General features: G+C 33.6%; 1 protein-coding gene and 1 long non-coding RNA gene across 4 annotated transcripts in view; one reads left to right on the top strand and one right to left on the bottom strand.

Annotated features, from left to right (window-relative positions):
• Nucleotides 1-1,206, bottom strand: part of LOC124299861 (uncharacterized) — a 9,340-nt gene extending 8,134 nt beyond the window's left edge. The window contains exon 1 of the long non-coding RNA XR_006907090.1: nt 986-1,206. This is a non-coding gene — a long non-coding RNA (uncharacterized LOC124299861). The remainder of the gene's footprint in view (nt 1-985) is intronic.
• Nucleotides 1,074-15,230, top strand: LOC124299841 (uncharacterized). Of its 3 annotated transcripts, XM_046753231.1 has the most exons (8): nt 1,077-1,513; nt 3,708-6,672; nt 8,333-8,412; nt 8,510-8,569; nt 11,365-11,452; nt 11,547-11,705; nt 12,051-12,208; nt 12,805-15,230. In XM_046753231.1, the coding sequence occupies exons 2-8, from the start codon at nt 3,944-3,946 to the stop codon at nt 12,825-12,827; spliced, it is 3,297 nt and encodes a 1,098-aa protein (XP_046609187.1). In that variant the 5' UTR covers nt 1,077-1,513; nt 3,708-3,943; the 3' UTR covers nt 12,828-15,230. The 3 variants fall into 3 exon arrangements, 2 of the variants coding, with proteins under 2 accessions (XP_046609187.1, XP_046609196.1); XM_046753240.1 differs by lacking the exon at nt 8,510-8,569 and having other exon boundaries at nt 1,078-1,513; XR_006907086.1 differs by lacking the exons at nt 8,510-8,569; nt 11,547-11,705; nt 12,051-12,208; nt 12,805-15,230 and having other exon boundaries at nt 1,074-1,513; nt 3,708-6,676; nt 11,365-11,383.

Here is a 15,230-nt window from a genome sequence, read left to right as displayed (position 1 = left end):
TCCAGGACCGCCTTCGTCCGAGAGCAGTCCTCGGGGTTCTCGAGTCGAGTTGTTCCGTAGCGTAAACATCCGATAACCGATCCCGCATGGTTTTCTGGCTGAGCCAGTCCTCTTCAAAATGTTTACTTCATTTTTCAACCCGTTACAAGGATGATACCTTAAGGAAGTAACGCAACTACCCACCTAGTCATAAAAACATTTGCCCGTGGTTTGACGAAAGTAGACTTAATCTGGCAACGTCGCTTTTCATTGATTGTGTGCGCGTGTATATGTATGTCAAATATGCCGTCGACAGCTCATTAGCGGTATCAGTGAATTTCTTTTAAGCGCCAGTTCGATATGCCTGAAGAAAAGAAGCCAAGATTTTATTGGCAAGGTAAAATATGTCGTGCAAACAAAAAACAAAGAATTATAAAAAATGTAATAGCCCGGACGAGTTGTCACATACGTTGAAATTTCAAAATGCGCGCTCATAACCTCGAATATGCGACGTTGCAATATCTTTAGCGAGGGTCCGAAAATTCGCTATTAGTACTTTTTATTGTTTTCATTATTCCTCTCATAAATCACCTTTGAATATTTTTAAGCCGGATAAATGATGTTGAGTATTTCATCTCTCTGCTGTTTACATTTCATTCTGATCTATGCATCAATTACGAAGATATAAGGAATAATGTGCAGCTAACTCCGTCATTTCTCATAAAAGGGCATGTTGAAGTGGCTTGTAAAGATATAAAAAGAATTACAAATATCTCGCGTAAAAACCCACCTCGGATCGTAAAAATTTGTGCGAGTTCTTTTTACATTATAAACGAACATTCTGCCAAGTTTGGTATTTTTCTGTCCATCAATTCTATTTCCTGCGTTACTTCCTTAACTACATGTATATTGAACTTGTACCTCAAATTAACGTTATGATTTTGCGATCTTTCTATAAAAATATGTCAGATTACGTATACATAAGTAAATTATACGACACATGTACCCTTCGACGCTAGCCAAACGTGCTGCAAGCACAGAGAATTCGTTAGAGAGAAAATATTTTCGATCAAGTGTCTGATTGTGAGAGAAAAAAAGTCGGTCCACTCGAGGTGTATACCAAAGACGCACGTTACACGTATCCCACTGTCGGTTGTTTTGTTACTTGACACCCCGTCTCTCGTGCTTGAGCTGCATGCACACATACATCCTACGAATACGCTACGATCTGCAGAGACAAGAGCACGGTCAACAGTCTCATACTGGTAAGTTCGTCGGCGAGTCTTCGCGAGTTTGCACCCATCGTTCAACATCGGCGTTAGGCATGGTGTTTGCTTTACGTCAGCCGATTTAACTCGTCATTTTACACGAGTGAAATGAATATTTATCCGAAGATAAAATTGCCATAGTTTATTTCACGACGTAGTGATTCATCCCTAAGTATATTATTTCAAGAACAATGCAGACCTCAAATAATTCATCGCATTTTTACCAATCGCTGCCCGTTCATTCGAACATTCGATTGGCGATTTTTGTGAGTATTTACCTATCTTTTTAGTATATCCGTGTATAAGCTTCTATCTACGTTATATCCTATTTTATTACGTAACGAACTTCTTCGCCGCTCTAATTATCTTACACTCTGTACATGTCTCATATTTCACCACAAATTATACCTATAACCTATTGTACTGTCAACCCAATCGGTGCTTATCATCAGGTGATATGTAATTGAATTGCTTTGACAAATTCGAAAGCACGTGTTACCACTGCGTTATCAAAATGTTTTATGAGAAAAAACCCAACCCTCAATATTGTTTAATATTAGCAAGTCTGCCTATCTCGAAATCATTTTTTTAACGAGGGGAAATTTGTAACGTTCGCGGAATATAATATACACGCATACCTAGCCGAAAATAAAATATTCACTGCATCATTAAAATTTTACGGTATGGCAAAAAATTCGCTTAAAATTTAGCTGTGTATGAAAAGATATTATTTACCTTCTTTTTTGCTATACCCTCAATCTTCAATATAATTAGAGTAAGTGAATTCTTATTATCCATATTTTGTTGAGTTATTTTTAATTTGAATTCACGACACAGTTTGTTTTTTAATAATTCCATATTTATGCTATTTATCCTAGTTACCACAAGGTTGAAGTTTGTAATGTTATCGTAACGAAACATTGGGAAAAAATTCACTACTTTCTTTTTTTTGCAATGACTTTGGAGGAATTAAGATATCAAAGTATTAATATGTCTTGTTTTATTATGGTTTACTAAGTTTCAAACAATTCTAAAGTCGTAAAATAGAGATTTTTCTTTAGCATAAATTATTCCAATAACGTTACAAACTTCAACATGATTGGTTACCAGAGTGTTAACGGACCAAATCATAACTGAAAAACATGTTCGAAATATCAGGAAAACGATGAACGTGGCTGAAAAATAAGCAATCATACAAAAAAAAAAGAAAAAAAAGTGGCACGTTTAACCCCTCAAAGTCATTCCAAAGATAAAGCTGAAGCTGACAGCCAGGGCTAGCATCTAAACTTGTTATTTTGATGAAAATAAGACAGTCCAAGCTCAGTAATCAAGATTTTGTAAAATTTATTGGGAAGCTAATAGTCTCACAGTATAGTAGGCATTAAACTTTACTTATTCATCCTATTTATAGGGTATTCTCTATCAGTTTGCCCACTTTTTTTTTTATGGACCCTTTCAGATATCGCTAATAGTTTGCCACATTTTGGTAGTACTTGAAAGTAGTCTCTCCGAATTATTTTACAATTTTCAATCAAGTCTTTTAAGAGATTAATTTTTCTTTTATAAATCATACAATTTTTATCAAATAGATCTGGTAAAAAAATTGTTAGTTCAAAAAATGTTGTTTTTCACTGAACTATGTAATGTAATAAATCTTATATTTTTATTCTGCTTGTAAAAGTTGTTTTGAGCCAAAAAATTTAAATAATTTTTCTTAGCCTGAATTGGTTACCTCTGATATCATTATTGATGTTGTAAAATCTACAGGGATGTTTGAAAAACGACAGAAAAATCGGTACAATGCCTATGGGCTATTTGATGCATATAATTTTTTTCTCCTTAGGTTTCCACATGAAATTGCTAATTTTATACAGAATCATATATTAGTTGGAATTCTAATTGTATGTTATTATTAAAGTGATTTCGGAAAGGTAGGTGACACAAATGAAAGGAGATTTCAAGATTTTCACTTAAAGAGCCTTTGTGATAAGGATAAAAATATGAGATTTATTGTGTTACATAGTTCAGTGTAGAATAAAATTTGTACTGTATTAAAAACTTTTCCCATATTTACCCAATTGAAGTTAAAGGCATGATAAAAACAATTTCATATTCTTGAAGGATTCAAAAATCTAAAAAGATTCATAGAAACATACTTTTAGGTAATAATAAAATTTTGCCAATTATGAGCCCATACATGACCTGATCTGAAAAATAATGGCTAAACTGACGGAGAATGCCTCTTACAATTGATGATAACGATGATAATTTTTGTGCATTTGGCTGCTAGCATCAGCTTCATATTCGTAACTTGCAAAATAGTGATTCCTTTTCAATGTTTCATTGCGTTAATATTATTAAATTCAATTTTGTCTGGTCCAGGGGTGCAATATTTTTGTGTAATCACTGATATGCTTTTACACCTCGGATTCAATAGTTACATAAAATATGAATTTACAGGCGGATGATCCATAATTTTTGAGTATGGAGAACATTGTGCGTAGTAATTTGTTGCCTTGGAAAAAATGCAATTTCAACTATCTGAAGGCAATAGGATGGAAAGAAATTAAACGAGAGCCGTCATTAGAATACGAAAGCAGTAAACAAAGAAGAAGAAATTGAGAAGCATTTGTTATTTGCGGTTTTACTTGTGTGATTTAATTTCAACTCTGTGGGAAGAACTATTGGGTCCAATAATGAATACCTCAGCGGTAAATGACAAAGCTAAGAAAACTTTTTCTCCAAAGCATATTTTATTAACCTTAAAAAAAAATCCTGGACATTCCCACATGAGCGCAGTTATTAGTCCTATTGATAAAAATCGAGATGCAAAAGTATCTGGTAGAAAATTACTCAAAATGAAAAAGAATATTTGTGAGCCAGTTAGCGAAGGTGTTCGTAGTATTGTACTCAAGGATGTGGGTAATTTGGATGAGTCAAACATAGCCGACTTATCCTTACCGAAAATAACTCAAATTTCTAGAAGTAACAAAAGATTGCCAAGTATAGAGCGCAGTTTTGCACTTGACAAGGGTCTGTTTACTGAATCACAATTCCTCCACAAATGTACGAACATGTTACACGAGCAGCAAAGATTAGACATTTTTTTCAATAAATCAGTCAAGATGAATACGAACGACTCGAAGTGTAGGACTCTACAATTAACTCTGAACAAACATAGTAGATTCATTCCTAATATTTTGAAAAGTACCAAAATTATTGACGGCACTTTCAGCAGTATTACTGATCCAACTGAGTCTGATAATGCGAGCGTTATGAAATGTAATGAAGCTAGTGAACATAGTGAAGATCAAGTAATGAAAAAAAGAAAGAGGAAGCAGGTCCTGAGGCCGTTAAATTTGAAACGTCACCAATCAAAGATAAACCAAACGTTTGCAAAAAAAAAAAAAATTAATCTATCTTTGCCAAAATTCCGTGATAATCGGAATTTAACTGAAGATAGTAACTCAACAGCTTCTGATGTAAATCCAAAAAACATATCAGAGCAGGATGTGGAGAGCGAATTTTCCAAACCAAAAAAAGGCTATTTAGCAATTACAGAAGAACTAATGCCGGACTCTATCTACTGCGACGAGCTACATACAGCTAATCTGGAAGTACTATGTAAGACTGGGAATTTGTCTAATGACAGTGATGGTGCAAGTACCCGTATTGATCAATCGGTTGAGAAAATATTTGAAGAGTTCAAAGAACCAGATTATAAAAATTACATTGCTTCCGAAGATCTTCATTTCGATATTGATGAAATGGATAAATTACTGAGTTCTGACGTAAATAGTCTGCTATTAGAATCGTCAGCCATTGTACAACCAAGTACAAATATAATAGAATACGATGTAAACGGTAATGATATTGTTAGGCACTGCAGAGAATTTGAAAATAGATATAATAAATCAACGCAGGAGCAGGACAGCAGTCGTAAAATTACACACTGTTATAACAATGAGCTTGAGATGCCAATTAATACATTTACAAAAATTATACACTCTGATAACTTGGATGATAGTTATTCTAACACTTTCGATTGTGATTGGGATTTTGAATTTGATGATGATTTTCAAGAATTTCAACAAGGTCTTGAAAAGCCAACATTTTCGACGTACATTGATTCTGAGCCTGAAATTGGTGACGTCAATTATACCAAGACTTCGAATGCTGCTTTACCAATAACTGATGAGCTCAATAGCTCTGCAATTTCCCTGGTTGTTAGTAACAAGGTTCCTGATAACGTTTTCAGTGACGAATTTAATGAACAGTCTTTAGACAGCCTGCAATCTAATGACGACAGAATGAAACAGCTATTGGATTCCAATTCTAATGCTGAAAAGTGCCACCTAAATGCTAATTATAGCAGTGACAATAATAATTGCGTTTCGCTCGATTTCGATACAAATTGTGAACTCTTCAAAAGTGGGAATTGCTCGGCAGACAAGAAACTGAACACTGATTTACTGGAGGAACAAACCCACAAAGATTTTAATGCATTGTTTGATTTTAAGGGCCAATTTCTTAGTGATGAAGAGTGTGACATGAATGGATTGGAAATTGAAAACGGTAACATTGAAGATTCACAACCTATGCAACTAGGCGATGCGTTTCTCAATTCTTTACAGTCCGTCTCGGATGTTCCACTACAGTCCTGTACATTTAGTGATCTTCACAATGATCTAAGTTTGGATCTTGAAAGAGAGTTTCATGCAAACAGTATTTTAATATCTAACTACCATAATTCTTGGATCAATGATACTGAGTTTGAGAAACCTGTTCAAATAAAAGCAACAAATACTAAAACAGCTGGTTACAATGTCAAGTCGACATGTGTAAATGCAATAGAAAATGAAGACTCTATGTTACAAAATGTGGTTCAAAGTGAAATGCTTACATCTTGCCTAGATACCGGACATCTGAATTATACTGATTCTCTATTACTAAATATATTGTCAAGAAGAAGAAGCGACCATCCCTCAACCTGCGATGCCAAAGTCATTGATACTGATACTATGCAATCGTGTAGTCGATGCTCACCACTATGGATGATTAGGAAAAGAAATCTAAAAAAATTGAGTACATCGAATTTGGAAAGCTTAGCACATGGTCCACACAATTGCATGGATTTGTTGCCATTGATATCACATAGAAGCATTTCAGAAATGTCTTATAAAAATGCACAGCCTTTTAAAAGTGGGAAAAATTCTGATGACATCCATCGATTGCCACTGAAGAACCATTCAGACATTAGCCGCTTCCATTCCACAAAAAGGTTCTACAGCAAAATTTCTGGCTATCAAACCGGCAAAAACGCATCACACTTCAACTTCACTAAGGAATTAAATGTAACCTATCGACACTTCATACCCAGTTCAAATGAGTCCCTTAATCACCAGGATCTACTTGAAGGCCAATCGTAGGTATAATTTTCATGTATCAAAATCACATGTTTTTTAACACAATATGAATTTGATTTATATTTAGTAATGTTAAGGGCTTACATACAAGTAGATGGGCATAAAAGAGCATATTTTGAGATTTCTTTTTTTGGGAAAGAAAGCTACAAGCCAAAAAAAAAAAATCGTTGAATGGCAGTTGTTTGAAGTGTCAGGTCAATAATTCGTCTGTATTTTGAGACTTAAAATTCATTTTTTAAACATTTGTATGAATTTTTTTCTAAAACTGATCTTAGCTAACTGAACAAAGCATCCAAAAATATCGTTTACAAATGTGAAGAAGATACGTCGATCAGTTCTAGAGATATCATGTATACTGGTTATGAAAATGGTGTTTTGAGAAAGACGCGTTTACAGATTGGGAAGAGGTGAACAGTATTTTTGATTGTTTAATGATATTTTTAGATACAGATAAATCCAAAACAAAATGTTTCATGAAAGAAATGCAAGAGACGAAGCAGTTTTATCTTAATGAGAAATTATCATTAACAATGAAAACTTGTTCGGGTTACTTTGTCTTGCTTCAGTGAAACCTCCATAATTCTTACAGTTTCTAGAATGCTTTAATATGATTTATGTACAATATTCTTAAAACTATATACTTTCAAGATATATAAAAAAATCGATTTTATTAAAATTCAACTTGTATGGAAGCCCTTAATATGCTCATGTTCCCATGGGATCATGCTATACTGTCAAACGTTTTTATTTGACTGTCAGCTTACATAAATTAATCAATCCTGAAAGAATTGAGGGTTACAGGGTCTGTCCGGAAAGTAGTCTGCTGAATTTTTCCCGCCCAGACAGAACGACGGGGGGGGACCTTTCCGTGTGGGTCGGGTTGTGGTTAGTCTTAGCTAAGCAGCGCACCTATCCCCAATTGCCTTCGAGTCTTTCCGGAGTGTAGGTCGACTTTTAAGCGAACGGCAGGCAAGCTGACTCGTCCCAGCCTCTTAAATGGCCTGGACCGAACCGTGGTGCCGTCCTTTCGGAACCTGTTTGAGTTGGGGGAAGAGAAAGAAGTCTGGGGGGACTACATCTGGGCTGTAGGGTGGCTGGGAACTGTTGATCATTTCATGGGTGTCACTTACGGTTGTACCGAGTTCGAAACAAAACTTTATCACGTAATGTTGCTCAAGTAAACGGTTCATCGTGAAGTGTGATGCGGCACCTTGACAGGGGTTCGCTTTAAAGTCGGCCCATACTCCGGAAAAGCTCGACGGCGATTGGGAATGGGTGCGCTGCTTAGCAAAGACTCCCCACATCCTGACCTATGCAAAAAGGTCCCCCTCCGTCGCTTTGTCTGGGCGGGAAAAATTCAGTGCGATTACTTTCCGGACAGACCATGTATGTATACTGAAAGTTTTGATCATTGAGCTCGCTACAAAACCTAATACGAAGTTTCAATAAAAAGTGAGTATTGGTCAATAGAAAATTTACCTTCAAGCTGAATCACCAAGATTCATTCTATCATTAAGAATTCATTACCGGAACACAAGAGTAGTGACAACTTGAGTGTCCATCCAAGCTGGATTGATTGAAACTTCAGGTACTCACGATTTCTGGTTGACTTTTAATCCTAGTTTCAGAATTTGAATTAACCGTCACCATGTATTTCAGAATTTCATGTAAAGTATCTTCTTTAGAGAAGCTTAGATCTACACACGAGCTTGTGACAAATTTGGAAAAGCCAAGTCAAGGTAACTGTTGTATTTATAATTAGCGTCTTATAATAAATTCTCCTTCCGATATAATTTAAAAGTTGTCAATTTTTAATTAAATTTTATGTTGGTATAGTGGGAAAGATTAGGTATCGTTATAGTTATAGCAGGAGCTGGTTTTTGCAATACTTACGAGGTTGGTGGCTAATATATTTTCTGTTTGCCTGTACATTTTTAAAGTATCATTTTATGTTTGCCTTCATGTAAAATAATTCATTCAGTAGTACCTTTTTGTCTGTACTGTAATATGGTGCTATTTTACCGCTTGAAGTAAAGCACAACCTATGTATACTTGGTTTGAATCATATCATGCATCTTTAATAATACTTTTCGACTATATAGTCCAGTCAAATTAGATAAAAATGAGGTAAATAGATGGATTAACCTGTGAAAAGTTATAAACTGGCGGAGACCTTTTTATTGGTAAGCTTTTGAATATAGTAAAAATCCTGACCTCTACCTTCAAGGCTCGATCGCTCGATTGAAAAAAAGGTGCACCAGTCCAGTTTTTTCATCATATTGTTAATCGCTGATCCAATCGCGATTAAGGTCATTATAAAAAGTAAAGCACATTAAATTCTTTATAAAAAAGGTACAATTCATTTTATTCATATCATCAATATCTCTATGATACATCGGTAAACACAGAAACAATTTTTACCTATACGCTGTGCTCTTGAATCTATGCTTCTATGCGCTCAAAATATCAACAAAAAACTATTGGCAACATTTTGAAATTCTTCATAGTGAATGTGATAATAATGTCTACGAAATAGTGTATCATAATAGTCCCTGGTCATACCTAGGCCTGCTGCGTGGTGACAGAACTTGAGGGGGAACGAAAGACTTGAGGGTCAAGGCAGCCTTAGGCCTGCTATAGTTTAAGAGTTGGTGGCCACTTTGGTTACGTCATTTCGTAAACAAAATTTTCCATCTTATCACACTCTTTTACCATCGCTGATAATTGATTCTGGATTCTGCCTGGCCACCAGTACTGGACAGCCCGGCAGGACAGGTGCAAAGGGTTAAAAAAATTAATTGAAAAACGTCATTTAAAAGCACAGCGTATACGTAAAAATTGGTTCTGTGTTTACCGATCTATTACAAAAATACTATTGAAGATATGAATAAAATGAGTTTCAGCATTTTTATAGAGAATTTCATCAGCTTTAATTTTTATAATAACCTCAATCACGATCGAATGCACGATTATCAAGATATGAAAAAATTAAATTGGAGCACCCTTTCTTCAAGATAGCGGATTGAGGCTTGGAGGTAGACGTCACGTCTGACTATCTTAAAGTATGCCGAAATAAAGATCTCCACCAATTTATAGCTTTTCACAGGTTAATTTTTCTATTTTTGCTAATTTGACTGGATTAATAATATTCGCAGATTATAATGGAATGTCCAATGTATTTTCATTTTGTTCTTGCTGACAGCAATTCCAATTTTAGACGTTGTAAAGAGGGCAACTGAAAAACTGTACGTAATTTTTCAATTAAAAACTAGAATTGCGCGTGGTGTGGGTAGGTGTAATTTAGGGACATGTACTACTCAATCATTAATTGGTTCTTGACAGAAACAGACAGAACAGGACAGAAAAATTCAATTGACTAAATGTGGTACAACTTTACATGTGTAATAAAACAAAATTTGCTCCCGACGTTTGGAAAATATGCTTGATACTGATATCAAAATCATGGAATGCATATTTTTGTTAGCTACAATTCACGCTACAAGTATTTGTGCTTCATGTACTTGAAGTCCCATCTCGATCAGGTTTAATCAGGTCATCGAAAACTCAGCTTGCTGGTGGTAATGAGATTCCATAATAAATTTGTTTAGAGTGAATGAAATGTGGGTAGTTTGAAAGTATGAACTGGTGTAATTACTGCTGATTGATGTTTTTGTTCATCACTGGAACTCTTCAATCAAATTTGACCAACTGAAACTTCAGGTACGTCTTCCTGTTTCATGCTTTTCATGTCGCCTCGTACTATTAGCATCCTCAATTTTGTTGTGATTCTAGTAAATGGTAGCGCTATCAAATACAACTACCTGTATTTTTTTCTTTATATCACATTGGATCTTTGATCACGTTTAAAAATAAACGAAAATAAAATAAAGTAGGAATGGATAAAGCTGGAGTTGAAAATACAATGCTTTTAAAATCCTATCAAAAATGGTTTATTTATTGGTTCCGAAGTATGATTCATTTAGCATCCTCACCACTTACTATTTGTTTTTTTAATTTTTGGATGATGTTGAAAAATCTGGAAAAATCGCACCACGTCTTGTATAATGAGTATGATGTGAATACTTGTGGCGGGACAAGATATGCGTTCCATAACATCAAAGAATTATCATTAATGTTAACTCATAAGTACTAATAACTAAAGAAGCTACCTTTGTGTAAAAATACTTTACAATTATAACTTTAATTTATCATTACAATTTTTATAAGTCCTTAAAAGTTTGCAAACTATTCGACCTACATAGTTATCACTTTGGGATCGGTGTCGAAACAACTGAAAATATGTTGAGTGAAAAATTCGTTGAGTTACAATAATATTTCCTCGTTAGTAAACAGGCTTATTACTGAAACCTCCAAACACTAAAAAGCTTTTCATCCACTCGATGATCCTCTTAACGGTAATCATGCTTTGAGGATAGAAATAGCTTAACTGGTTTTACATCAACAACGTGCATCCCAAATTGACAATAAGAAAAACAAAACCATAAAACTTGAATTCAGCAATTGTGTCTTAACTTGTTGAAAGCAAACGTAAGAAACGAGAGTTTCAAGGAATAATCGTCGAAAGTTGTAAATTTCTGTCACATAATGATCATTCATTCACTATTTGTATCAGACATTTGGTGTTCTGAGCATTTAATATTGATCTCTTGTACTTACCAATTGTTTACTAGCTGTGCGGAATAATTCTAAAAGGAAAAGTAATAAGCAAATACATGACACTGCACGAATGCCTTGCCCCTACTGCGATAAAACATACAAGTAAGTGAAGAGCACTGGTTAGAAACAAGCAAATTTGTTCCATCTACAGCAGTTTGAAGACCTAAATTTATTTTGTAAATCCTGTAACTTACAGATCAGATGTGACCTTGGATAACCATGTGAAAGATATTCATCGTTATCGGCCTTCCCAGTTCATTTACAAAAACAAAAAATACGTTTGTGACAAGTGCTCAAAGGAATATGTTATGTCCGCAGCCATTGCGAAACATTTCAAATTGCATGAAGATTATAGGTACGTACATACACTGAAAATATTAAATCTCTGACATTATGCGTTTTATGTTGATATATTGAAATTTGTATCCACTATGTCATTAGAATGTTATTAGGTAAATATCATGTTCAAGTTAGTAACGATTTATGCCGATGAAAAATGTTTTTCGCGACTTTGAAGTTATTTGAAATTCAGTAAACTATAGTAAGACGACATATTCATGTTTTGAAATCTTAGTTCCTTTAAAGTTAATGTAAAAATGAAAAAGTAATGAATTTTTCACAATGTTTCGTTACAACAACGTTACAAATTTCAACCTCATTAAATATCTAGAAAAATTGTACTAATCATTCTTTAAATTAGTTTGACCTGCAGGCAATGCAAAGAACATTTCTCTGAGAAAAAATTTCTGATGCGCCACATAAATGACTACCATTTGATTCAAGAATTCCACTGCAGCTCTTGTAACCGAAAATTTACTAGGAAAAAAGAGTACACACGACACTTGAACGAATGCGAAGGTACAGAATTATTGTATTACAGGTCTACGTAACCATAATTAGTGAATGGTGAGATTCTTGTTACGCAATCAAAGTTATGTCCAATCGTCACAACCAGTTTTAGTTTTAAAGGCTATAAAAATCAGTTTGCTTGCATACTTCCAATATCGTAACTCATTAATAAAAGTTTGACGATTGACCTTACATTTATAAAATTGATAATATAAATTTTAGAGCATAAATTAGTACCCTGCTACATTTATTTCTTCCGCTTCAACTTATAAATTTGGCTGACTTGAATTCTGTTCATATTCAACAATTTTCTACAATGTAAGCTAGTCGAGGTTACAATGAATGTAACTAACTTGGTATTCTTATGTGAAATTCGCAGTAGGTAATCAACGAATATTCCCGAAAGTTATGATCGATAGGAATATTCACTTTTATGGCAATTTAATCATTGGAAACTCACCTCTTTGAAGTTGCAGAGTGATGCTCTTTTATGTCATATATCAGTAGTTTCGAACAACCCTATTGTCACACAAAATATGAATTTGTTATGAACAGTTGAATACATGGAAAAATAACTGAAACCAACTTTATTGTGTATTTTTCAGGTTGTGAAGATTCTTCTTCTTAAACGTTCACGGCTAACACCTCACACGCAACCGTAAAGGTTAGTGTTGGATCCCAATAATCGTTAACGTGGGTTTACAACTGTACTTTAATTGTCCTCTGTGTTTCTTACGTACGTCAGATTCCACTGCATAAATTAGTACCTTTTAAGATGAGATTAAGCATCGTTCTGTCATAAGTACCTTTCAACTTTCAATGTGATAATGAAACCCAAAGAGCAAAGGTGTAACCTAAAGTACAAATCGAGCACAAGAAAACGTTTTGCTTAATGTACAAATAACAGAAACATGCAAGCATGTTTCTCATATCTTATAGAAAATCATTTTTTTCGTTCTTCAGATGAATAATTTTTCATTCGATATCTCAGATAGGTTTTATAAGTTGTGTTAATGCCTAGTATTAAAACCCAAGATTCAATGCTCAAATATATTAATACGAAATTTTTCGTTATTAAGACACTTAATTGGTATAAAACGTTTGTTAGACTTGATAAAATTACAGTTTATTGAAAAAATGTTCACGTATAATCACAGTGTATTACCAGAACTTGTCGACGAAAAATGTTGAGAGCGTTAGATACTTTGAGGTAGTCAAAGTGAGTATCAAATTGACAGTTTTGGGTTTTTTTTTTTTTACAAGTTCTGGAAAGTTCTGATGGTTTATGAGTGAGTAAATACCATCTGAAAAAAGGCTGAAATTTCGGTTACTAATCTTTTCTAGTGTTTAATAAATAATAAACATTCCTTTTTAAGCAAAAGAATATCAGTCACCGACTGTATGATTAAAAAATCCCTGGAGGATTCCAACAGTTTTCATTACTGAATAAGTATATTGTTTGTAAAAAATTAACATTAGTTGGGAGATTCTCATAGTAAGTACTGTTAAAGAAATAGAAATTTATATTGTTATATCTGGAGCATTTTTTTTTATTTCAAAATTCTCAATTTTATAATATAGTAATCGTACTGACTTCTGTAGGAATCTAATTTTCTGGTTTTCTTTTTGGGACTTTCCAAAGTATTTGAAAAGTTCGATTGAAACTAAGACACAGTTAGCTTACAAACGAAGAAGATATGGTAAGGAAATGAAGATATTTTCTTTTCAAACTTATTGCTGTCACAAACGCGACTAAGTTTGAAGTGAAACCATATTTCCAATCTCGAAGAGAAGTAGAGATTGACGAAAAAGTACTTTAAAGCTCGGCAAGATGTCTTGAAGTAACGCACGCTACCGGTTACGTATTCTACGTGTGGTTAGTTATCACAGAAGCTAATAACCATATCGTAAAAAAGTAGCTTTAACTGTGATATGGAATACTCCATACAAAAAAAAAAAGATAATAATAATAATAACTTGGAAAAAAACGGCCATCCACAGAACAAATTAAGTGCATTTATTGTTTATTAATATAAATTCTATCATATTATATGTAGCCAATATAATAACACTTCATTACAAAATATCTAAATTTGGTAATCATTTAACGCTGATTTCTTAGTCAATATTCTTTATGCATAAAATTTGTAATATTGCTTTGCACCTAATTTAAATCAGTCGAGTGTTTAATTTTTAAGTCATAATCTTAAAATATATTAGGATATGTCAGGATGCTAATACATATTGAATTCTTTTTAACTGCTACTTGAAGTTCTGGTGAATACAGACAATATACCTGTTTCTTTCTGTTTTTCTTTTTATCAATAGCAATAACGCATTTTTTAAGTAATAATACTTATCTATTGGTTATATCATTTTGTTCGTTAAGTTCAACGATTTTGAATGTAGTATAATATACTTCTATGAATACCACCAATACTTCATATTTTAACATTTGGATTTCATTTTAATACTTTTATTAATCAACATTTCTTGACCCTGAAGTTTGTTTTCAATTTACTTGATTTTTATACGTATAAGTATTATCTCTACCTTTAAGACCGTATACATATACGTTAAACGTTTTATATGTTATACATAGGCATTAGGGTGGTTCTTATTTGAGGATCGGAAAAATTTTCATTGGGACGCTTCCCAGATCTATACCAAATCATAAAAAAAATCCAGATCATTAGAATAAAACCTGAGTAAAGTTTGAAACCCGTACGTCAACTGGAACACGTGCCGCTAAGCTCTGTGAGTATTAAATGTATAAAATACATGTAGTGTTTATAACCAGTTGTTTCGTTTTGTATGACGTATAAATTGAGGGACCGATTCGAAACTTGGCAGAGTTATTGTTTATAATAGTAGAAACAAACCCTGAAAATTTCAAAATTTTATAATTATTGTTCCCTTATCTATAAGCCTAATAAAGGTGATACCATTAAGCTTTTATATAAAAAGAGATATATTATAAAATGATGATAAAATTTTGAATTTCTCACGGTTTTGTTTCTATTATTATAAG

This window comes from Neodiprion virginianus, chromosome 1, assembly GCF_021901495.1.
Source record: "Neodiprion virginianus isolate iyNeoVirg1 chromosome 1, iyNeoVirg1.1, whole genome shotgun sequence".
In the NCBI taxonomy this organism is placed as follows: domain Eukaryota; kingdom Metazoa; phylum Arthropoda; class Insecta; order Hymenoptera; family Diprionidae; genus Neodiprion; species Neodiprion virginianus.
This window is presented reverse-complemented; position numbering and strand designations above follow the sequence as displayed.

What these genes read in the sequence shown, in the direction of transcription:
- LOC124299841 (XM_046753231.1), top strand. Translation starts at nt 3,944, where the DNA reads ATGAATACCTCAGCGGTAAATGACAAAGCTAAGAAAACTTTTTCTCCA. An exon ending in TTTGGAAAAGCCAAGTCAAG is followed by an intron (nt 8,413 to 8,509) that starts GTAACTGTTGTA and finishes ATGTTGGTATAG; the next exon opens with TGGGAAAGATTAGGTATCGT. An exon ending in TACTGCGATAAAACATACAA is followed by an intron (nt 11,453 to 11,546) that starts GTAAGTGAAGAG and finishes TGTAACTTACAG; the next exon opens with ATCAGATGTGACCTTGGATA.